The sequence below is a fragment of the Sinocyclocheilus anshuiensis genome, unplaced genomic scaffold, assembly GCF_001515605.1.
Source record: "Sinocyclocheilus anshuiensis isolate Anshui unplaced genomic scaffold, SAMN03320099.WGS_v1.1 scaffold1239, whole genome shotgun sequence".
In the NCBI taxonomy this organism is placed as follows: domain Eukaryota; kingdom Metazoa; phylum Chordata; class Actinopteri; order Cypriniformes; family Cyprinidae; genus Sinocyclocheilus; species Sinocyclocheilus anshuiensis.
This window is the reverse complement of record NW_015540949.1, coordinates 1081394-1105784: the sequence shown is the minus strand read 5'-3', so window position 1 is coordinate 1105784 and position 24391 is coordinate 1081394. Positions and strand designations below refer to the sequence as shown.

At 35.3% G+C, this 24391-nt stretch overlaps 1 protein-coding gene across 1 annotated transcript in view; it reads right to left on the bottom strand.

Annotated features, from left to right (window-relative positions):
* LOC107689883 (probable assembly chaperone of rpl4) overlaps nt 1-24391 on the bottom strand; it is an 85290-nt gene that overhangs the window by 48822 nt on the left and 12077 nt on the right. Inside the window, exon 8 of the mRNA XM_016488062.1 lies at nt 23897-23965. Within this exon, the coding sequence (XP_016343548.1) occupies nt 23897-23965 (69 nt within the window). The remainder of the gene's footprint in view (nt 1-23896; nt 23966-24391) is intronic.

Sequence of the window (24391 nt, the reverse complement as noted above, 5' to 3'; positions counted from 1 at the left end):
ATGGTAGGCCTATGCTTTTTGTTTGTTGTTGTCTCATACTTTTAGATACGCTTTTATTTGTAAATGCTACTGCTTCTGTTAGCTTATACGGTTTTATTATGATTAAAGCTTTAATACAGTTCGGCAACCACACGCACGTACATGTATAATGCTTCTCATAACTATAGTATGTGAAAATAAGTGTATTCACTGAGCTGATGATCTGAATGAGAGAGAGAAAGATGCAGAGCGTGTGCAGATCAGGGCGAGGCCAGGAACAGGATGAGAACGCTGCTTTAGAACATTGATTTTGAAACTTGTGAATCCATTAGAATCGTTAGAAGACAGAATCGCGATTCATATATGAATAGATTTTTACGTGCACCTCTAGTTTTCTCTTCCTCTTCTCTAAAGCAGCGCAGCATGGCCTCGCCCCCTTTGCTGCGTGTTCCCGGAGGCGGGGTTTATGTAAAATTCTGGGTTCTTGACGTAACGGACCCGGGAAGTAACTCGTTGTAGTCCCTTACCAGTCGTTTTTGTAGGCATTAAACTGCCAGAATTTTAAAAGACGATATCTCCGTTTGCATTGAACTTTCAGCTTCGTAACTTTGCAGATATTGTTTACGATCAAACAGCAACATTACACACTAACTAACATTAAAAAAGTGAAATCGCAATCAACCACCCCTTTAAACGGGTCAAAATCACGATTTATATTTTTGTTCCCTCATGAGGTCCACTTATAATGTTAGTCAAAATGTGTCAGTGCAATTTCTCAGTGTCTCTGACCTGTGCTGTTGGGGGTCATCTTGAACCATTTTAAATTTAGACACAGATTTACTGCAACTTTAGCGACAACTTTTCAGCCTCCACAGATGTGATTTCAACATGGCAAATGGCAGCATGTCTCTTTCACAAAACATACGGTGTGTCACTCACACATCATATCTCTCACTCACAAACAGCAAATTATGACTCTTGAGCTGTGATTTGTCATGTTGGGTCAATTTGACACAGTAACAGCTATGCTAGATGCTAACAGCACTTCTGAAATTTTGCACTACTATAAAGGTATAGTTCTGTCATTAATTACTCATTCATTCTCATGTCATTCCAAATAGGCTTGGGAATCGAAAAATCTATTCCAATTCCAGAATCGAATACTTGTTGTAAAATTTAAATTTAAATTCCACCTATATTTGTCTTTGAATCATTTATTCAAGAGATGCATTCAAAAACACTGATTCATCCAGTAATGAAACATGTAAATCTCATTCATTGTCATTGAATCATTCCATTCATAAATTCCATGAGATTTTGTTTAGTTGTCTAATATTTTTTCTTCAGAATTGTGAGAGAACTACAACCTACATTTAAAAAAAAAGAAGAAAAAAAAGTCTCAATTTATCCAGATTCGTGCAGCTCTATTTTGCACAAACAGCTCTTAATCGAGTTCAGTTTTTATGTAGCCAGCTGATTTTTTGTTCATGGTATTCAGCAGCAATTAAATGTTTTGCAAAAAGAAACACTGAATTAATATGTTTGATATCTAAATGTTAGATTTTTTTTTAACCACATTGGAATCAAAACTGGGAATCGATAAGAATCGGAATCAATAAGCAGAGTCGGAATCAGAATTGGAATTGATAAAATTTAAACGATACCCAACCCTGGCTTCCTGACTTCCATTGTACGAAGAAAAAAAAATACTAATATTATTTCTTCCACAGAAGAAAGAATAATTTGGAATGGCATGAGGATGTGTAACTGAGCAAATTAAATGAGAAACAATACTTATGAGCAAATTCATCTCTGCCATTCCAATAATATGCAGATATGGATGAACACAGACAAAAACATACTTAATTTAAATTATAAAATCTTCCTAATGCAATACATGAAAATGAATGACGCAAATGAAAGAAAAATTAAATACTTTGAAATTTGGAATTTTATGGCTTTTAGTCCATGTCGATTAGTTTTATACCTCACATACTGTAAAGGTTTTCACATAATTTCGACCAAACTATTTTTATGACTCTTCTAAGGCCTGGATATCAACATATACAATTATCAATATATTCCTGATAATTTTGGGTTTTCTATCCTTTAAGGCACTCCTAAAAGTGGCAGAACTACACACACTTTCACACACAGTCGATTCCATTTTGCGCATCCAAATTTTTGACCCAAAAACGCTCTTTAGAACATCATCCTTCATGTCTCAAATGCATCTGTCCTCTCTCAATAGAAAATCAATAACCATCAATACAGAAAAATATTTCAGCTTTTGTAACTATAAGAACTGCCCTGTCTTTGTTTCCCTTGAGATTCTGAAAAAGAAAAACTGCAAGTAGTTGCTCAACCTAAAAATAAAAACTCTGTCCAGGTTCCAATTTTTTAGAGAATTCAGCAATACAACCATTAGTTTTAGAGGTAGTATAAGGGTGCTTTCACACTAGCACTTTTGGTGCGCACCCAGGTTCGACGTTATGTACTGAAGCTTTGGAAACAAAACCAACGGTTCAAAAGCATAAATATAAAATTGAAGAGAGCAATGCTACGCATTTTGCCGTCTTCTCCTTCGCCATCGTTACTAAGCAACGGGGTAAACAGCTGCTGGCTTGATGACGCAAACGAACCACGGTTCGGACCCAAATAATATAATGTGAACACAGTCCAACGGGGGGAGGGGGAGGGGGGAGCAATCGAACTCGGTTCGGACCAAGCAATCGAACCAAGTGTGAAAGCACCCTAAAAGTATAAAATGAAGATCGGAATTACATGAGATAAGGTCTTCACAAATGTCAGAATTACAAAAAGCCTACAAAGTTTTCAAGAAATGTAAACACATACAGCCAAATAGCCTTGATAAGTGAACACTGGATCACTGGATAGCAGGTGCTGGAATATTGAAAAGCAGAAAGATGAAATTGTGCAAAAAGCCTGCCATTCACGGCCAGCACAAAGGAACAGACAACACAAAGCTTATTGCTGAACACGCTCTCACTCAGAATTTAAAAGTGGCACAGCCTCTTGTGACGATCAAAGTAACACGATTCAATGTCTTCTCTATTTACTTTCGTAAAAAAAACGTACACAGGACAGTTCCGCGCAGACAACTGAATGTATGATAAGCAGCCTATTTGCAGTATCAAAGGTAGACAAAGGAGCTTTCCTGTCACAAAATCAAGTCACGTTTTCAGGAGAAAAAAAAAAGTCAGAAATAAAAAGACGCATTGAGAAACTTTTGTAAGAAAGGCAGTTCATGGCTCTTCAACCCTCTTCAAGATGAAGAACATTCAAATGTTTGTACACATTTGTTCATGTGATGGGTTCAGTGAGTATTTTTGTAATTAAAAACAAACTACTAATCATGGAAAAATAAAATAGCTCCATGCTGAAAGGTCCCAGGTCGGAGCCTTGAGGGACATTATAATAATGCAAGCGAGGACAAGCATAGAGGGAGATGGGTGTGAAGACAAGAACAGCAGCCAAATTAGAGAAATTAAGACGACAGAAAGCCAAATGTCAGGTCAAACATAATTAGACTGGGATGAGAGAGAGAGAGTGAGAAAGATGGAGAGAAGGAGTAGGGAAAAAGAACTGAGAGGATCACAACACAACATGCCGAGGAGTTTACAGCACCACAAAATTGCAAGAAACAAGTCATTCATCACACATATCTAGACACCTCATTAATGCTTTTCAGTTTAGACAGACAAAACACTAATGTAAACACTCAGAATGATACAGAAAGAAGGATCCTTAAAGGGGTCATATGATGCGATTTCAATTTTTCCTTTCTCTAATGTGTTTTTTGAACTTTAATACATAAACACATTTCATTACACCAAATACACAAAATAATGTTCTTTTTAGCAGCATCATATGACCCCTTTAAAGTCAGAGTTAGAACAAATATTAAGATTAAGGATTAAGTAGAGTGTACAATTAGAGGTATGGCTCACAAAGCTCACAGGAAAATAAGACGAAAAAGCATTGAGATTAGAATGTGTCCCAATGGAGTATATGATGTTGATTTTGGTAAATCTATATTTATATATTAAAAAATAAGCTAAAACATCTAAAAATCTAAATATTTTCTTATTTTCTTTGAAGAACAAGGGTTTCCACTGACTTAGCCTAGATATATGGGTTAGCGTAATTTTAAAAGTACGATTTCTAGACTTGGAAAATTTATGAAAAAAAAAGATATAATATCTTATAACTTATCTTATATTTTTATGAATATTTAAATGTTTTATTGGGTAGAAACTGTGAGCAAAAAATATATATTTTAAATAGATAGAAAAGTTTTTAATAGAAAAGTTACAGTTTTTCCATCACTGTGGCAACTGTGGGACTGTGAGACAAAGAAAGGAAATGAGAAAAAAAATGTATTTTCATTAGAGGGAATAATTAATTAGAGTGTGCTGACTGCTGATGGGGGGCGTATTAGGGGGAGACCTGATGAAAGCATTTTCTTCTAAATAAATTAAAATACCAAAAAGGAAAAGTCAAAAGTTCTAAGTGCTACAAATCTCAACTGTATAATGTACAATATGAAAAATTGATATTTATTTTGAGATTTAAAAATTAAATTTAATAGTGTTATTTTCATAATTATAATAATTAGTGTTTTTAAAGATTAACTGATGAGTGTTAGATGACAGCAAAGGTAATCTAAAATGTAAAAACTAAAAATAAGCAAGCACAATTAAATATACAAAATTAAACAAAAATAATAAATGTATTTATTTATTCATATGGTATATTTATGCATTCCGCATTCCTTTTTATGTAAGAATAAAGAGAAACAGACAGAGAGAGAGAAGAAAGAGGACAGTTACCAAAAGCCATTGATCTTGTTAACAGTGAAAGTCAAGTGTGTTGTGTGATGTATGTGAAAGAGAGCAAGACAGAGAAAGCGCCAAAACACAAACATGAAGCAATCCAGCCTGTAAACTGCATTTAGAGAAGTGAATGTTTGATCTCTCTTGCCCTCCGCTCATGGAGGTAATGATTAAAAGGGTGACAGACCGAGAGTGACAAACACACAGGACAGATATCACAAAGCTACCCCTCTCGTTATCTGCTTTTAGGATTGTGCGTGTCTGATCTTTCATGGCCTCTGCTGACAGAGGTATTGATTGAGAGAGAAAGAGAATGCAGCCCTGTCGCTCCTCCAGATGTGCTGAGTCTCACTGCATCTCTGTGCTGATGCAGTAACAGGTTACACACGTGTATCAGCATGTCTGTCTGTGTGCGTTTGTGTGTGTGTGAAACCGTGCTGTCTCTGTTCTCTCCTCTAATTCAGGCTACGTTTTCCTTCTTCTGCTGCTCCTGCTGAGCTCTGACGCTTCTACATGCCCTCCCTGACCTCTGCTGGCAAGACAAATAGATTTCCCTCTACCTGCATCTAAACATACACTCATACGAACACGCACACAGATCTTATTAGGATTATTATTGATGTTCTGTCAACATGGCGCCTAAAATACACTAAACCTCACAACCCTGCACACTGTTCTTAACTAAATGCATGTACAAAAGAGTGTGTGTGTGTGCGTGCGTGCGTGTGAGTGAGAGAGTGAAGGTAGAGAGAGAAACAGACAATACGAGAGAGAAAGATAGAGAGACAGAGAGAAGGGGCAAATGGAGATGGAAACGGAAAAATGGCACTAAAAAAGTAGCATGTTTTTAGACATGTACCATTGTAAATGCTTATATATATATATATATAGAGAGAGAGAGAGAGAGAGAGAGAGAGAGATAGAGAGAGAGACAGATGGGTAGATTACTTACAAATTGTAATCAGTTACTGATTCCAAATTACATGACAAAAATTGTAGTTAGTAACGTAATCGATTACATTACACATTTTAGGTAATATAATCAGACTACTTTAACATTACTTTTTGATTACTTTTGACCCATCTCCTTTTCACATTGATTTAAATAGGATAATCTTGTACCATATTGATATAAAAATACAAAGAGCAAGAACAAGGTGTCTACAGATAAGAATAAGTTAAATTTAAGACTTTTTAAGACCTTTTTAATACCACCTTACATGAAATTTAAGATCAAACCTCTGATGGAAATCACACATTATTTTACATACATATCATGTAATATTTAATTTGTTAAATGTAATATACAGTATAGATAGATAGATAGATGTCAAAAATGCTATTAATTATTATGATATACAACAAACTTTTCATATCAGCAGACAATATTCCATACAAAATATCCCCAAAAAAGCACCGCATGACTGAGATTTCTGGTGGTGTAAACAATTTATTCTGAAGCAATATTTTATCTGTGTTCTATTAGCTTTGACATTTATCTGCATAATTTTGATATTAACCTGATATTTAAAAAGAATGTTATTTACTTGTATAAAGGTCCATTTTTAAACCCTATTAAATGTATCCATCATATTTCATGTCAAATTCTTACAACTGACAATTTACACTAAGGCTTTTATCAAACAAATTAATTTACATTGCACAATTACAACTGCAATAAATAATATTATGCATTTATTGTTTTAAATGCAATTTTGAATATACAAATAAGAAATGTTGGCGGGGGAATACATACTTTTAAACATACTAACCCCGCCAGTAGGTGGCGGTAAGTCATTGAGTGATTCATTCAACCGTTAGCGGAATCATTCAGTAACAAAACACTGCTGCGTGTTGCTTGGAGATTGCGCAATACTTCTGCGGTGATCTTTGTTTGGAACTATTTTAGTTGGTGAAACAGAACAAAACAGTCAATATTGTGTCTAAAATGTGAGTAACCTAATTACGTGACTGCTTAACTACTTGTTTATTTTAAGTAAAATCAATGTAACATTTGCAATCGTGAGAATATTCGGCAATTAGCTCCCTTGTCATGGTATGTTGCTTAACTACATCATGTTATAAATAAAAAACTTAACATTCTGAATTTTTACCTCAGTATGTTTCTGCTGTGAGTTTCTTTGTGTCCCGTTCAGCTCTTTTACTCATTTCATACACTCATTTGATTTGATTTCTCCATAAAAGTCTCTTACAGGCAGCGCAAGCCTAAATAGCGCGACCTTGATACCAGAAATACACTATCCATTATCAATCGCTGTTTACGTTGAATGTAATAAAATCAGAAGAATCATTCTCACGTTTCGATGCGTCACTGGTTATTTGTTTGTCAAACAGGCTATTTGTCCAGTTGGGCAAGCAAAATTCTAGAGCCATTTTTCAGTAAACTTGCATTAACCCATTTTAAACTAGCTAGGAGGCTGGTCAGCTAACTGTAGCAGTAACTACAGCGGGGGAAAATCTGTCTGTCTAATGATTGTATGTAAACAGTCACTGAGTACGTCATAGACTGGAGAATTTTTTGCGGAATTGGGACCGAAAATATTTAAGACCCATCGAATCTGAATTTAAGACATTTTAAGACTTTTTACGGCCTTTTATTATGAAAACTTTATTTAAGACATTAAGACTTTTTAAGGCCTTTTATTATGAAAACTTTATTTAAGACATTTTAAGACTTTTTAAGGACCCGCGGCCACCCTGAAGAAAACGTATTCCATTTGTTGTTATCAACATGATGTGCATTAAACATTATATAAGGTCAAGGTTTCCCAAGCTGGGTTTGTGAAAGAACTGCAGGGGGTTTGAGAGTTTAATGAAAAGCTAATAATTAATTAAATCATAAAAATGCTAAATGAAAACAATTTTAGCATGAATCAAAATAAAACACTTACTGAAAAAATGAAATATTTTATTTGTTTACCTGCATGTCATGTGCCCAAAACCAACGTCAGAGAACCATGAACATGCAAATGTGATACTCCATTATTAAAATCAATTTCAGGGTACCTTAAATTAAAATATATTAGGTCAAAGAGGATCAGATGACAAAAAAAGTTGGTAATATATATATCCTTAAACATTACAAAAGCATAAAACAAAAGTTACAGGATACTTAATGTATGTATGTAACTACTAACTACATAAATACTTTAAAAATGTTTAATGTTATGCTTAATTATGTTTATTTTACCTTTTAAATATTATTTCTTTTTATTATTTCTTTTTTTCTCATTTTTTGCCTTGTTTAATTGTTGGTCTACATACACATGCAGAGCAGCATTGCTATTTTTCAGTCTTGTGCATGAGTGCCATATTTTTAGGATGCTATAATAAAATTTATAATAAAAAATGCTAAATTAATTAAATTGCAGAAAGATTAACATTGCAAATTGAAGTAGCAACTACATTTAAAATATATGCTACAAATAAATATACAAACCAATATTTGAAAATATCAAATACTACCATTTGAAACAGTCACTATACACTACCACCATATTACTTTTGTGTAAAAGGATACTTAAGAGAGTCACTGTATATAGTATTGTTTGTTACATGCTATTGACCTACATAAAAACATGCTGATGCGGTTGCAGGTCAGCTGCTCCGATCGAGTGTAGTTCATTAGTCTGCCATGGAGATATAATGTCAAGAGGAGCTTATAGTCCACTCAGCTGTGCAGTTCAAAATCACAGCAGCACTTCCGCAATGTAGAAGCAAGGAACATTGCCAGAAAAAACTTGAATGTCAGCTTTTACCCCCACGTTGTGATAAAAATAAAAGTCTCTCTTCAGCCTTTCTCAGCTTAAACCACAAACTGCACTCGGCTCACCTTGATGCTACGGAGTTCAGCTCATGCTGCAGTGTAGCGTCTTAAGAGTTCTCAACCACCAATGTATTTACAACAGACCTTTAGAACACCTTTGTGTATGCACGGATACAGGGCATCTAAAAGACTAAAGACTGTTGATCTTTAAACAGCATCATTTTGAAACAATGGCCTGAATGTGTAGTTGAGTGCCTTGGAGTGCTGTAAATAATATATGTGCATTTAATGTCAATTATTAGAAACACTGAAGATGGATGGACATTTAGAGTAATTTTATAGTCAAAAAAAATTTTTTTTAAATGAATATAAAAATAAAATAAATGAAGTCAAGTTGTGATTGATAAGCTGAATTTCTCAGACCACATTGCTAAAACTGCCCGGTCCTGCAGATTTGCTTTATACAACATTAGGAAGATCAGTTCAGCCCTTTCTTTCAGAACATGCAACACAACTCCTTGTTCAAGCTCTTGTTCTATCCAGGCTGGACTATTACAATGCTCTCTTGGCAGGTCTTCCAGCAACTTCTATCAAACCTCTACAATTAATCCAAAATGCCGCTGCAAGATCAACCCTCTACATTGCGAGTAAATCACTCGCATATGCGACTAAATTTTACTCTGGGCGACTAAATAATGTCTAACATTAGCCATTGGCTAATAAATTCTTAGATTTTGCACGCCAGTATGTGTGTGAGAGGCGTTCAACACAGATTTTCACTCGATAAACACGCTGACTGAGCGCTTGAGAGCTTCGTTCTCCGTCAAGCGATCTGTACTATTTGGATGCGCTCAATGGATCATGTCATGTACTCAATGGATGCGCAGTATGTAGCACGCAGCGCACCTGTATTTGACTTACCGTAAACTAGTGTGAAGGCGCGAAGCACAAAATCACTTTTACGGACTTTTAAATTAAATGTTCCCTCCTGGTGGAATGACCTGCCCAACTCAATCCAAGCAGCTGAGTCCTTAGCCATCTTCAAGAAACGACTAAAAACACATCTGTTCCATCTTTATTGGACCCTCTAACTCTAGCACTTTCTATTCTATTTTAATTCTACTTTATCTATTTATCTTCTTTTTTTTTTATTTAAAAAAAAAAACAAAAAAAAAAAACACTAGCTTTCTATTTTTCGATTCGATCTACTTGTTTTTCTTTGATTGTCCTCATTTGTAAGTCGCTTTGGATGAAAGCATCTGCTAAATGACTAAATGCAAAATGCAAATGCAAAGTCAAAAACCATTTGAAAAATTCACTGACGCTTTTTTCCAACTTTTTCCAAATCTACCAGTTGATTGCACATGCCCATCCCGAGTGGAGAGCATCTAGGGAAAAAATGGGGAATGTGGTTTGAAAATGTTGCAAGCTGAATTCAAACCTTGCCATCCATATGAGCACCAGAGCTATGCAAACAGACTGCTTCACAGCATGCCTTCATGTAGCTCTGTAACGAAACAAACACACTCACAGACAAACAACAACACATTCCCTTCCCACTCTCTGAGACGCATGGACTGCAAGAGTTTGATTTCAGCGGCGGCGGAGCTGTCAGCAGCGTGCCGCAGCTCTTGTGACGCTGGAGTAGAGCTGAGCTCTGACTGACAGTCAGGAGAGAGCAGACGCTTGCTGACAGGACTCCAAACAAAGGGAAGTGTCAGTTTGCTTGCGTGACATGCCGGAGGCTTACACGTGGCAAAGAAAAGCTGAAGATGAAGCACTCGTGCCAATTTAGAAGCACTGCCAGTCCTAGGAGATTTTAATCTCATCCATGAGATATCAATGAGAGGCTGTCAAAGAGATGGAAGAATATTCATCTGTGCTCCCTCTCTCTCTCTCATCCACATAAACAAACTCTGTATCACAGAGATAAGAGCATTAGCCCATTGGGAAGACACCTTTTACACAGGATTACATAAATTAACGGCACATTTCATTTGACAGATTCAACGTGGCACAGACACAGACTTCAGAAGTATTAACAAACAACAAAGTGCCAACTCCTGTCCAAAGACAGAAGGACGAAAAGTACAATGTGCTGGTGACAGCAAATTACTTCAAGTATGAAGCCTTTAAACCACATCTGAATGATCAAATTTAAGACTTAAATTCACATGAAACTGCACACAACAATGTCAGTTGGAACTCTCTAGGATTTCTTTTAGCCGCAATCTTCCAAATGGCCAATTAAATGTGCAGTCAGTTTTTGTTTATGTAGTGCTGGACAATCCCTGACTTATACTAATGGTGTAGATGCAGTATCAAGCCAAAAAAAAAAAAAAAAAATCTGATGCAATTGTAGAAATACACTATGCACTGACACTATAAGAGATGATTAATTTATTCCAAGAATCAAGCTGGTCATGTGATCTCAAAATTGTGGCCCTCATGAGGCAACCCACAGCATGTAAAATAAAACAGCTTTTATAAGAATATAAGACCAATACAATTATCTTTATCTCAGTGGTCCTCAACCTTGACTCCAAAACCACAATAATATTCAAAGGCCTCATGACTTTTCCAGTTTTTCATGATTTACTGGATAAGGATTAAATATACATTTTTTTACTCATCATTTCTACCCAATACATTCTTTTTAGAGCTTAGCATAACTCGAAAAATGTATATTCATTATAATGCCAGTGAAGTTATATTTATTATTTTACATTACTTTTCGAGGTCTATACATCACACTTTTAAAATGAGGCTTTCTCATATATCCTGACTCTGTAATGAAAGAATAAAAATGTTGAGGGTTGAATTAAAATAAGAAATATGCAGATTTTCATTTGTTTTGGTTTACTTTAAATAATTTTAAGTCATCTTGGAAGTTTGCTGAGGCCCTCTAGTGGGCCCCGGCCCCCTGGTTGAGAATCACCACTTTTTCTAATATGAGTTTGAACATTTTTCTAAAGTATTATCTTTTTTTGTGTGTGTAACCCATTTTAATGAGCAAAAAATATTACAGAGTTTCTTTTTTAATGTGAATTTTGACAGCAAAATGTATTCCTTTTGCATTTTGTGTACCACTGATGAAAAACTATTACAAGCTTGCAAGAATAAATGACTAATTTAGCCTGTTTACGAGGTGACAGGCTTGTGCGACAAAACTATATTCCCTGCACAAATATGATAAAATACAGATACAGCATCAATTACCCACCTAATGCACATTCTTTGCTCTTCATTTTTGCTACATTAGTGCTAAATGCTTTAAGTGAAAACTACGAAAAGGCCCAAACATGCCCATGTTGTTCCAAACAAAAACACTTTTTATTTCATACCATATAACATCTTTCAAGTTAATAAGTACAAGGACTTGAAAGCAGCATTAACCAGTGTTAGGATATACTACAGTACAACATCCGAAAATTGCATTTCTTTAATAGCTCATCAAATCTTTGCATACAAATTATCTTGGGCAATATTAGCCTACATGCCACACACCTTTCTATACGTGAACTTACAGGAATCATTTGGTGCTAAATGATCTCAAGTTAATCTAAAAGTGGATGTTGGTAAGTTTCTGCAAGCTGAATGAAGAGCCAATAGGGAATCAAAGTTCCTCCTGACACTGTACGTTGGAGGAAACCCAACACTGCGCTGTATTTCTGGAGCTGATATTCTCTGCATTCACATCAAAGGCAAAACAACTCATTAGAACTCTTTGAATGACTGACAGGTCTATGCGAGAACAAATGCATTTCCATGACAACCAGTCAGTTATTGGATGACAAGGGCATCATTGACAGAAAGATTAGAGTGAACTAGAGCCAAAGGAATACACGAAGCTAACAACAATCGATAGGGAGTTTCACACAAACACACACAGACCCAATAGCACAGACAAATACAAGTCATTAACTTAACAGATTAGACCAAACAGACCCAAACACAAACTCTGAAAAATAACACTTATCATTCGCTCCTTTTCAACCACTTTCACATATTCACATTATGAGAAAAAACAACAACAAATGCATTCTTTCACTATTCCCTCTTGTTTCAGAGTCTTTATCTGCATACAAAGAGCAGCCACACACATTCACATGCATACACAACACAGGCCCTCATCAGCGGTGCTTCATTAAGCTGGGTAAACAGAACATTAATGATTCATTAGAGGCAGCGCTGTTTATTAGTACACAAACCAAGACAGACAGAGCCCGTCTTATGCCCTTCTCTCAGACATATTTTGTATAGAGACACAAACACACTCAGCACAAAGTACTTCCAGACTGGCATCCTGTAAAACAATGGAAAAGCCCATTCAGCAATAAAAGAACAACACCTGAGACCAAGTCTCACCTAACAAGACTTTTGACTATCAGCAAGAAGTCTGGATCATATTACAACTTATTTTGGCCTGTCGCCCCACTTAAGATAGGAAAGGAACATCCAAATGACAAGTAAAGTGACTAACCACACATTTATTAAAGGGATAGTTCACCCAAAAATTAAAATTTTGCAATTAATTACTCACCCTCATGTCGTTCCAAACCTGTAAGACCTTTGTTCATCTTCAGAACACAAATGAAGATTTTTTTTATGAAATCCGAAAGCTTTTTTGGTCGCCGTGATTTTGCATGATCTTTTGTTGATCCTGGAACAATATTACCGTCCAAAAACATAGACCTAACCCTATCCCTACCCCTAAACCTAACCGTACCCATAATTTATCCTAAAAATCAGAGGAGAATTATAGCTGAATAACAAGGGTGCAGAAGCACCTAAAGTTTAGATATTTTTACTTTAAACTGATACTTTTTGCAATGTCTTTACTTTTACTTTTTGTCAATATAATTGTCTGAGATGAATGTGTCACTGACAGAACATATTAAAAATAATCACAATATTTAATCATTAGACTTGGATTAATATTGGCTATATGGACACTCATAAGATGTCTATATGATAAGCACAGGTAAAAGTAAAACAAAGATAACATAAAAATAGATGGAAATACTTCAATAGAAATTTCACAACTCACAACTGTTAAAGAGATAGATGATAACTATTTGCATCATAACCTCTGGATATATTGGATAAGTCAAACAGAATTAGATGGTCAGGCTGGTTATCCCCAGTAGAAGATTCCCTAAATACAGCATTATACAGGAAAAACACATTTTTCTGCATTGACCGCAATTTAATAGTAGCCATGCATTCTGACAAAACTGATTTTTTTGCAAGCAAAACATAAACTGCATATATTTCATTATATTATAGTAGGCATTTTCCAGTGCATAAATGTGCTGGGTTCTTGAAATCATGAAAATAACGTTCTCGCAACACTGACTAGCTGAAGCTGCCACAAGAATGATACAGTCCTGAGCCCTTCACTAGCAACTTTCTGCTGGTTCATGAGCCGAGAAGTGAAAGGCAGCAGACAGGGAAAAAAATAAGTCAATTCACACTATTAAAAACATCCAAAAAGAAATCAGATACTGGTAAAACTTTTACAATATTAGAATTATATTTTTGCGATTTATACCAAAGAAGGTATTCTGTTAGAATGCACAGCTACTTTTAAAAAAGACTGTCAAAATGATGCTTTCAGTGTAGTTAAGCCATCCACCAGTGGCTAACTGAACCAATCTTGGACTTGTAAGCCTGACACCACAGTCTCTTGTGGGTCCTCCCTGCTTTTGGTCAGCTGGAAATAGAGGCCCTGTCCTGTCTATACATCAGAGGTGTAAAGTATTGGAGTAAATGTAATTAGTTACTGTACTTGTGTATCTTTTCAGGTACTTTGTGGTTGTACTGAGTATCAAAGATATTAGCAACTTTTACTCTTTACTTCACTACATTTTTGAATGAGTATCTGTATTCTTTACTCCACTACATTTGAAATGAGTGTTGCAGTTACACATTACATTTTGCATGGACCTAGCTTTTTCTGCAGCAGTTTATTTCTGCTACAAAAGACGTGATACTGCCTATTCAGCCTGGTCTCATGAGATCGCGTTGGCCTATTACAGGTCACTGAAAGTACTGCATTTTGCCCTTACTTACCCAAACTTGCCAACAAGGCTGCTTTATGTGAATGCGAGTTCCTTAGCAGGTATTTGTGAATCAGAGGTGTTTTATATTCCGTACCCACTGTATATAGCCCTAGTTTTTCTTTAGTTCCTTGTGAGTTGTTGAATGTAATGGTTGTTTGTTTGCCAGTCATTCTGTTCTTTGTTCCCTTTGGTTTTTGCTTGTTCTAGTTTTTCCATGAAATACCAGCACATAGATCCTTGCCTCTGCCTGTTTTCCGCAGCTTCTCCACATTGTTACAGTATTTGACTGGCATGTCTCTTTGACTAGTGCATCTTTGAGCCTATATTTAGTATAAGTAAAATACTTAAGTACTGTTAAAATCAGATACTCTAAGACTTTTACTCAAGTTGTTTTGGAATTGGTGACTTGTAACGTGTAGTGGAGTAATTTTCACTGTAAGGTATCTGTACTTTTACTCAAGTGTGGTTTTTAGGTAATCTTTACACCTCTGCTATACATACCTTACCCAATGCAGCGCAAATGCGGTAATATAAAGCTGGACTGACAGCACATAAAACGGCACTGGGAAAGATTTAAAGCAGGCTTGCGTTCCCGGCCCAGCCAGAACATTTCCTGGATGAGAAAATGTCCGGGAAAAAGCTAATGGCCCATCTCAAGTCTGCTGAGAGTATGTGAAAAGGTTACCACACACACGGTTAACCTCGTTCATATGACCTTATGACAAGACACATTCTTCTGATCTCCGAATATGACTTATGAGGGTGTTCCACCACGCTCATGAGCACATACGCACATTTGCACGTGTGTGCATCCAATGCGAGAACACAGAGGAACACATTAATCATGAATAGTGTCATTAGCCTAAAATGTCCCACAATGCTAAGGCCTGCAAATGTACAGGCTAATAACACTAAAATGTCCCACAATGCAGCAGGCTTACACATTTGCAGTCTAACACACACACACACGGTCCATTTCATCTCTTTTGATCGCTTTATCCCTGCCTGGGCTCTAGTGTTAATAAATAAACAAGCTTTCTTCCCCAGCAATCACTGGAGACATGGCAGACAACGAATAATTAATGATTAGGGCCGGCTCGTTTTAGTAACGAGGCTTCGCTGGGACCGAATATTCAAATGAGAATTTATGACTCATCAGCAGCTTCTAATTAAGCCCGACCGTTGCATTATTTATCAGCTGTTTACCACAATCACTGACAGTGTGTTTGTCTCTGGATAGGACTGTATTTTATGCATCTACCTAGCAAAACTATTTAAAATCATTAAGACAGTCAAAGTCGAAGCTTTCATATTTATATCACATGAATTTAATTAACTTCAATATTTACATGTTATGTAATCTTACAGTGAAATGAAAGCTGATGTTTAAGTGTGGTTGTACATTACACAAAACATGAAAAAAATTCTGGCACAAACTGCAACACCTTTTTTCCCCCCTAAGTATATTTCATCTGAAAATGAAGTTTTGATGAAACTCATATACTCACCCACATCATTCCAAAGTTATGAACAATAATAATAAAAAAAGTTTATTCTGCTCTCCAAAGACGACAAAAAAAGCATCATGTTCATGCACAAATTTCACTCTGTTCCTCACAAAAATGCACAGTATATAACATTTTATAACTTAGGAAATAGGATTCTTTCATTATGTAGTCTATAAGACCATATACTTCAGCATTAAACTAAAATTTAAGAGATACAAATCATACATATTAAGGACTATGAATGATTTTGCATTATATATCATGTGCACATCTATAATCCAACAAGAACCTTATATTATATATTATTGAATACTGATTAACGATTAATGATTTTATTAAGAATAGAAGACTTTAAATGGGCAGGTCAGTGTAACTCAATGACTGTAAAGGCCTTGCTCTCTTCAAATATTTGATGCTCCTTAAACTGAAATTCAAAGTTAAGGGCTCCTTGAAGAAAATTCTGATTAAAGATATATGTTGAACAAACAGGCTCTGGCATCTTTAGGTCAAAGTGCTTGAACACTAAATGCGTGTGTGAGTTTTCACATCAAATGGTGCATCACACAAGGCTCTCAGCTCTCTCCAAAGCTTTGAAGTCATATCAAATAACTGTTTGATTTGTGCTCAATAATTCAGTGTCAGTGCCTGATGAACATTTCATTCTTTTCATTAGCTAAAAGTTCCTCTAACCGCTATTAAAAGTGTCAGCCAATCACTCCAGCTTAGAGCTGTGGATAACGCATTATCTCAATTAGAGAGAAGCTCAGAGTGGCATTAGACTGGGAGTGAGCTTATGAGTCCTGCATGAAGGGACAGAAACATGACTCCAGGGTCACTGCGGAGACGCTTCAGAAATCTCTCTCTTTATAATTCGAGGTGAAAAAGTTTTATACTTGGTTTCATTTAGTTTAGTTATGAGCAGATAATTCAAACACAACCACAGCACTTCATCTAAAAAGAGAAACTGAAAGATAATTTTTTTTTTAAAGTACAATAATTAAACCAGCCTGTTCAAACCAAGTGATGAGACTAAATAAAAATAATCAAACAATATATATTCAAAAACAAAAGGAAAAAGAATAAAATACTCTGAAAAAGTAAACCTGAATGAAACTGGAGATTTCATTTCATTAAAAATTGTACTTGCCCTCCAAAAATATTTTCTTATTTATTATTTTATTTTCCTATTATTTTCTAATTGCATACTCTTATGTGAAAAATAAACTCAAAATATATATTTTATATCTATACTATTTTGTCTAAATATTTATTTTGAAATTTGCTAAAATAATTGTATTAAATGTTACTAAATTATTAGTGTTTTTAAAAATTAACTTTTAGCATTAGATGATGGGCATTAGGGTAATCTAAATGTAAAAATCACACATGCATGCATATTTTTTTCACACATTTTTCAAAAAGTTACATATATTGTGAACACTGGGAGACATTTACCAGGTGGTTTTAACTTGAAAATCAGATTTTCAGCAACTTGCTGTAAATGTGTGTCATTTCTGCATCTCTAACAGATAAAATATTGACAATTTCAAACAATTTCCCATCACCTGCCATTGGAAACAAAACAACAACCAAAACAACAATTCCACCTCAAAATTATATCATGGTTGAGCCAATGTTGCTGTATTGGGCTGGTCGACAAACACAGAGACCTAAATCAAAACAATCTGTCTGTAATCAATATAATAATATATAATATGAAATAATATATATATTGAATTTATAAATGTGTATGTACATATACAGTATATATGTATGTGTGTGTGGTTGTACATACACATATGTAGTTGTTTTTTTGGTGTTTGGCTTAGTGTTATGTAAGATTCATTATTATATTCTTATACCTTTTGTTCTTTAATATTTTGAATTGTTTTTAGCTTTATTTTTTGTTTTTCATTTAAATGTTAAGTTTTGAAATTTAGTTGTATGCATTTGTCATTTTTATTTAATCTCTTTATTTTTAAAATGTGTATAGGTAGTATTTATAAAGTTTTAGCTTTTAGTTTTGGATCTGTTTTTAGTTGTTTTAATACTATAATTGATTGCTTCTGTTGTCCTCATTTGTAAGTCACTTTGGATAAAAGCATCTAATAAAAAAAAAAAAAAAGACTAAATCAAACGCAGATGCAATTCTATTACGCAACCTTATTAGATCATGCCAGCAATCACATCAGCAGTTTGCAAGGAGCTACAAACACTCAGATTCATCTCACACTGGACGGATAGGAATACAAACAAGAAAAAAAAAGACTACATGTTCTCAATAAATGAAAACTCGACAACACAGTTTAACAACCTAAGAAACAAAAAGTGAACACCAAAGATGACCTCAGCCTTAACACACACACGGCTTCCTCGCTTCTAAAAATATTCCTCAGTCCTCTTTTTTAGCCTCCTGAGACTGACGCGAAGGAAGAGAGTATCTTCCCAAATTATCATTCTTATCAGAGCCGGTCTGGATTACTGATGACTCTCTCGCCGAGCTCCAACACACACACACACACACACACACACACACACACACACACACACACACACACACACACACACACACACACAACAAAAGACCGGAATGAGAAAGAGATGGAAAAGAGAGAGAACATTATTCGTACCCAGTGAAGATGAGGAAATGTGTTAAAGCCTTAAAGCCAGCATAGTCTCTAAGAGACTGTCCAGAGAATGCTCCTTCACTCAGAGGAAAATCACTATAGAAGCCACATCTATAGCTAACACGATGTTAATCCTGCATAAAGGTGTCCTGACATCAACAAAACCCTAGAGTAAGAAATTCTGACATGTACAAATCACATCACAGAGTAGCATGGCATAGCAAACAAACCAAAAGGTTGTAGGTTCAAACCCCACAAAAAATGTTACGTGAATTCTGTGTCCTGTATTAAGTACTTTAAATCACTTCCAAAGAGCCAGTTAACTGACAAACTATTTGACAGTAGCATGCCCTAGAGAGGAATTGTTGAATTTGTTTTCTTTGCACACAAAAAGTATTCTCTGAGCTTCATAAAATTAAGGTTGAATATTATTTTAACATTGTCTTCACTACCTTTATGGGCCTTAAATGTAGTAGTTGCACTGCTGTCTATGCAGGGTCAGACAACTCTTTTGATTTCATCAAAAATATCTGAATTTGTGTCCCGAAGATGAATGAAGGTCTTACTGGTTCGGAATGATATAAAGGTGAGTAATTAATGACAGGATTTTCATTTTTGGGTGAACTATCCCTTTAAGAAAATGGTGACTAATTTTTCATTTTTTTAAACTCACATAAATATGCTCCACAAAGGATTTGGTCAGAAAAGCCAAAATTTGGATCAATCTAAATGAATTCCATTGAGTTACAGATTAAAAAAAAGTTACATCTGAAAACAAATGATGTGAGAACCTTTCTTAGCCATTTTGGTGCATTAGGTTTAACCAATTTAGGTTCAACCAAAACCAACCCAAACGAATATACAGTATAATATTTTGTTACGTAATGCAAAGACATTCATAAATTTAAGCGTGGCCTAGGTATCCAGATACTTTTTGGGGTTACTGCCAGTATTCACAGACAAAAAGTGAAAAGTCCAGTTTTATTTGAAGTAGTGCGCTGGTGTCTGGTCATTAGCTCCAAAAGGCTAATTAGCACAGGGGTCTCTGTGTGTGTATAACCTTGTGTGTTGGTCCCTAGGGTTTGAGTTTCTTTTAAAAATCTCCCTCTTTAAAGATAATTAAGTCCTCCGCTACTGACATTAAACAGCACCTTCGTCACTTTTAAAGGGCAAGACTTCCTTCTCATCCCAAATACTGCATTTCATACAACTATATCTCTTTCCGCTCTCTCCATTCCTCCCACTCGTCCTACTGCCTGCGTCTCTCTTCCTCTCCTCCCTCTGTTCAGCCCACTAGCAAAGCAAGACATCAATCTTGTGCCGTCACAGAGTGTGTCAGGCTTTGACCCAGCTGGAGTGGAGCAGGAAAAGGCCTTGCTAAAATTGAGTTAGCTCATGCAGCATGCGCTGCCACTACACACACACACAAACACACACACACACACACACACACACACACACAAACTCTCCTGAGTCCTCAAAACTCATTTTGAATTGCCACTGTCTGACAGTTACATACATAGCCAACAAAACTAATATTGAATGTGTTCATGCAGGACATTACAGCACAAGGACACACACATATTCTATATATAATCTATAAAGCAAGCAAACATTTTACCCCTGTAATAAGAACAGAGCCTTTCTTCCTTCAAAGGATAACATGAAATTTAAAAAAAACTCACTATTTCAAAGTATTGCAACATTTCACCTCAATATACTTTGTCAGAATATTAAAAATAATGATAATTTTGTTAAATTGTTCATGTTTTAGAAAAAATGAGTTCAATATTTTTGGGTAAAAAAAGAGATTTAGGTTAATACATACTCACACAAGATTATTTCTATCTGACCAAACCTGAACTCAGAAATAGCTACAAATATAGCAATTTCCAATACAGATGAAAGAGAAATTAGTAAATAAAATACCAATATATAGGCCTAAATCACAGTAATTACTGTACACTAAATATAAATAACCATAATATTATTGTGCACTGTAAAAATGCTTGCAATTTTTACAGAAAAAATAATGTTACCTTACTATGTACAGTGAAAAACTATTAATACTTTAACATTACATTATATGCAATTTTAGTGGAAAATACTGTCAAAATTGTGGTTTTTGAAAGTAAAAACTATGGATTACTATTTAATTATTGGTGAAAGAAAACCACAGGTGTTGTTTTTTTCTTTACATTTTTTGGTATTATTTTTATAATTTTATATTTTTTTAAGTAGTCGACTATTATTATTATTATTTTGATGTGTACTGAATCATGTAAAACATGACTAAGGACATATGGGCTCTACAGTGCAACCATTTCAGTCGCATTTGCGACTGAAAACTACTGCGTGCGACTATGAAAAAATATTTAGGAGCACCTGTGCGACTGACCCGATCAGCATATTTGTGTTTGCGCTGAGGAAGCTTCAATGGTTTCTAACGTACTTACAATGTGTTTTTGCAGCGTTGAGTAATGTATCACAGACGTATCCTCTCATTATAACAAACAAAGTGTAGACAGAGTGTAAATAAAAGAATTCATTGTGCAGTGTAAGGAGCTTCGTTGATTATAATGGAGTTTTGTGAGATCGCAATGAACTAATATGAGTGACAGCTTTTAATGATTATTAAGGGAGTTTGCAAATGTGCTATTCATTTCAAACAGTTCATTAAACAAGAATTTAATAAGTGACTTATATTGTCTGACTACAACACTATTGCCTTATTTTGCTCTATTTCGTCAACGAAAATAGTTTCAAACAAAGCAACAGCTGAGCCGCTGCGCATCTCCATTCCAACACAGTGGTGTTTCGTTTATGAATGAACTGCGTTTTTAAACGAATCTAGTGAGTCAATTATTCAATTACAAGACAGTCACATACTTCGTTCCTGAATGAATCAGCCGTTCAAACGAATCAAACAAATGAATGATTCAGTGATAAAATCAGTGACTTGCCGCCACCTGCTGGCAGTTTTAGTTTCATTTTTAAAGTATCTTTTCTGTTATTTATTTAAATCATTTAATATTTCTATATTCAAAATTGTATACTTAAAACGAATTTAATTGCACTCATGCGACCTCTGAGCCTCATTAAACGTCTGAAAATATACCTACAAGCCACTTGTGTGTTCTTCTGTGCCACCTCTGTAGTACAAATTTATTTCTTAAATACTGATTTCATTTGATTGGTAACTTATTCTTATTCTACTTTTTATTCTGTTGTTGTAATTAGAAATGTTAAAAAGCTTATACATTTTTTTTTTTTGATAAAAGATGATATACTTAGAAAAAATGCCATTACAAAGGTAAAACAAAATTCCCTCAAATCACTTTAAGGAGTCAAATATCACCTCGTAATGGGAAGGTTAATTTTTTATCAGAATTTTTAATTATTGATTAGAAGGTGCTCCTAAATTGTTGACCATGCTCCTACATTTTTTAAATTAGGAGCACAAGCGCTCCTAAAAAGAAAAGAAAGCTATTAAAAAAATAGATTATTTTTAAGCAATTTAAGCTTGATTTATACTATGTTGAATGTTCTAAAACAAAATTCAACAGTATCTCTTGAGCTTGGACTGCCTTCTAGATATCTAAATGAGTCCATCCTTCTCTTTCTCTCTGTTTAGAAGTGCTCACCTTTCCCAGCTGTCCAATCAAAGGGCCTTGCTGCCAGGGGGCCCGGCTTCTGTCTAAACACCCGCTGTCGCAGAGACGACCCTGCAACCTTTGGCATCATTTTGACAGACAGCCAGGTGACTGGTTTTAATATTAATATGTCCCCCGTGCTGAGAAGAGATTCTATTTGTGTTCGGCTGAGGGAGAGCAGACGCTTTTTAAAAGTCAGGCAGCAGCCCTCAGTCCTTCACTGTCTCCTCAGGATGAACCGAACAAACAGAAGCAAGTGTGAAAAAGAACTAAAGAAAAGTGTGCTCCACACAGCTGTCAATTTATCATTCTCTCTCCCTCACCTTACAGCATCTCATCCTGGTCCTGCCCTACTTCATTCTGTCTCTCGACCCAATCATTCTTCCTTTTTCCTCTTCGCTATTATTTCAATTCTCTGTTCCCTCACTTTTGACGATACCCCTCTCCGAGTGCTGGACAGGTGTCAGGCCGTTCACACACCCTGCACAAAAAGGGTCCTACTGCACCACTCACACTCAACTGCAAAGGTCACAGTAAAGTGCAAATAAAATACCAATCCTGCATTATTCAAAGGACACCTTAGCGCTGATAGAAAAAGAGAAAAGGGTTTAAAGGGAAACAAATCTATAGTCTTAGCCTTATTAACTGCGAACACTGTCTCCCTCAGAACTCCAAAAGAGCTGTGGGACACCTTGATACAAAAGACAAAACTACTAACCAACACTGGAGGACTACAATTCACCTCAACTTCTGAATGGTTGTGTCTCACAAACAAACCTACCTAGACAGCATGAAGGGCATCATTACAGTGTTCGCATGCACTCAACAGGAGCAGGAACACATGCATTCAAATTCTGTTTCTCAAAAGTGTTTCTTTAGTAATAATAATAATAATTCCTTATGGGTTACAAGAACAGCTAACCAATTTGTTCCCTTCACCAGCTTAACGGCAGCCACATAATAAGTCATCTTTAGGTAGTAAATAACTGTCCTGCTGACAATTATACAGTATTATAACACACTGGGTGATGGCTTACTCTACAGCTGCAGTAGAACACACAGTAAACCTCCTCATTACACACAACACTGACAGCTTTAAGCCTGTTTGTTAGACATATAGCTAATATTAGTGTACTTGTACAAGATGTATTCTATAGGTCTTTAAACTTGCTTGCACAGCAAGAATGGATTGTCTTGGATTCAACCGTGCTCACGCTGGATAAATAAAGACTGACTCTAGAATGGATCCAATGCTCTATTATGAAATGATTTCTAACCAAGTAGCTTGAGAACAGCTCATCAGCTGAACCTGTGTATAGGACGGCATTACTACCACCTCAAAGAATTAGTGACCGGTACTAAACAAATCGAAACATTTGAAATGTTCTTCTTAAAAGTGTTGATCAAGACCATCATCTTACCTCATATTCTTCGGCCTCGATCAGCAGTTTGGCTGTTGTTATTCTGGATTCATAAGGCAGGATGTTGCTCTAAAACAAAAAAACAATACAGTAAATATTAACTGAAAGGAAAATTAGTTAAGGATCATAAAAGTCTTGATGATGTGATTTGATAAAGAAAATTATGAAAACTTATTTTCCATATATTTTCATAATTATAGAAAAAAAGGCTACTCTTTAACAACTAATTTACAAAAATGAATTAGAAAATAAATACACTATTCCAAAATTTTAAACCATTCAAAAGATTTTTTTTTTACTGTTTTTGATTAAAGACTCCTATGCTCACGAAGGCTGCATTTATTATTTTTATTTTTATATTAATATATTTTAAAATAAATATTTTTCTATTTTAATATATTTTAAAATGTAATGTATTCCTGTATTGGCAAAGCTGATTTTTTTTAAGCAGCCATTACTGTTTTACAGGATTACATTACTGGATTACAGTCCTCA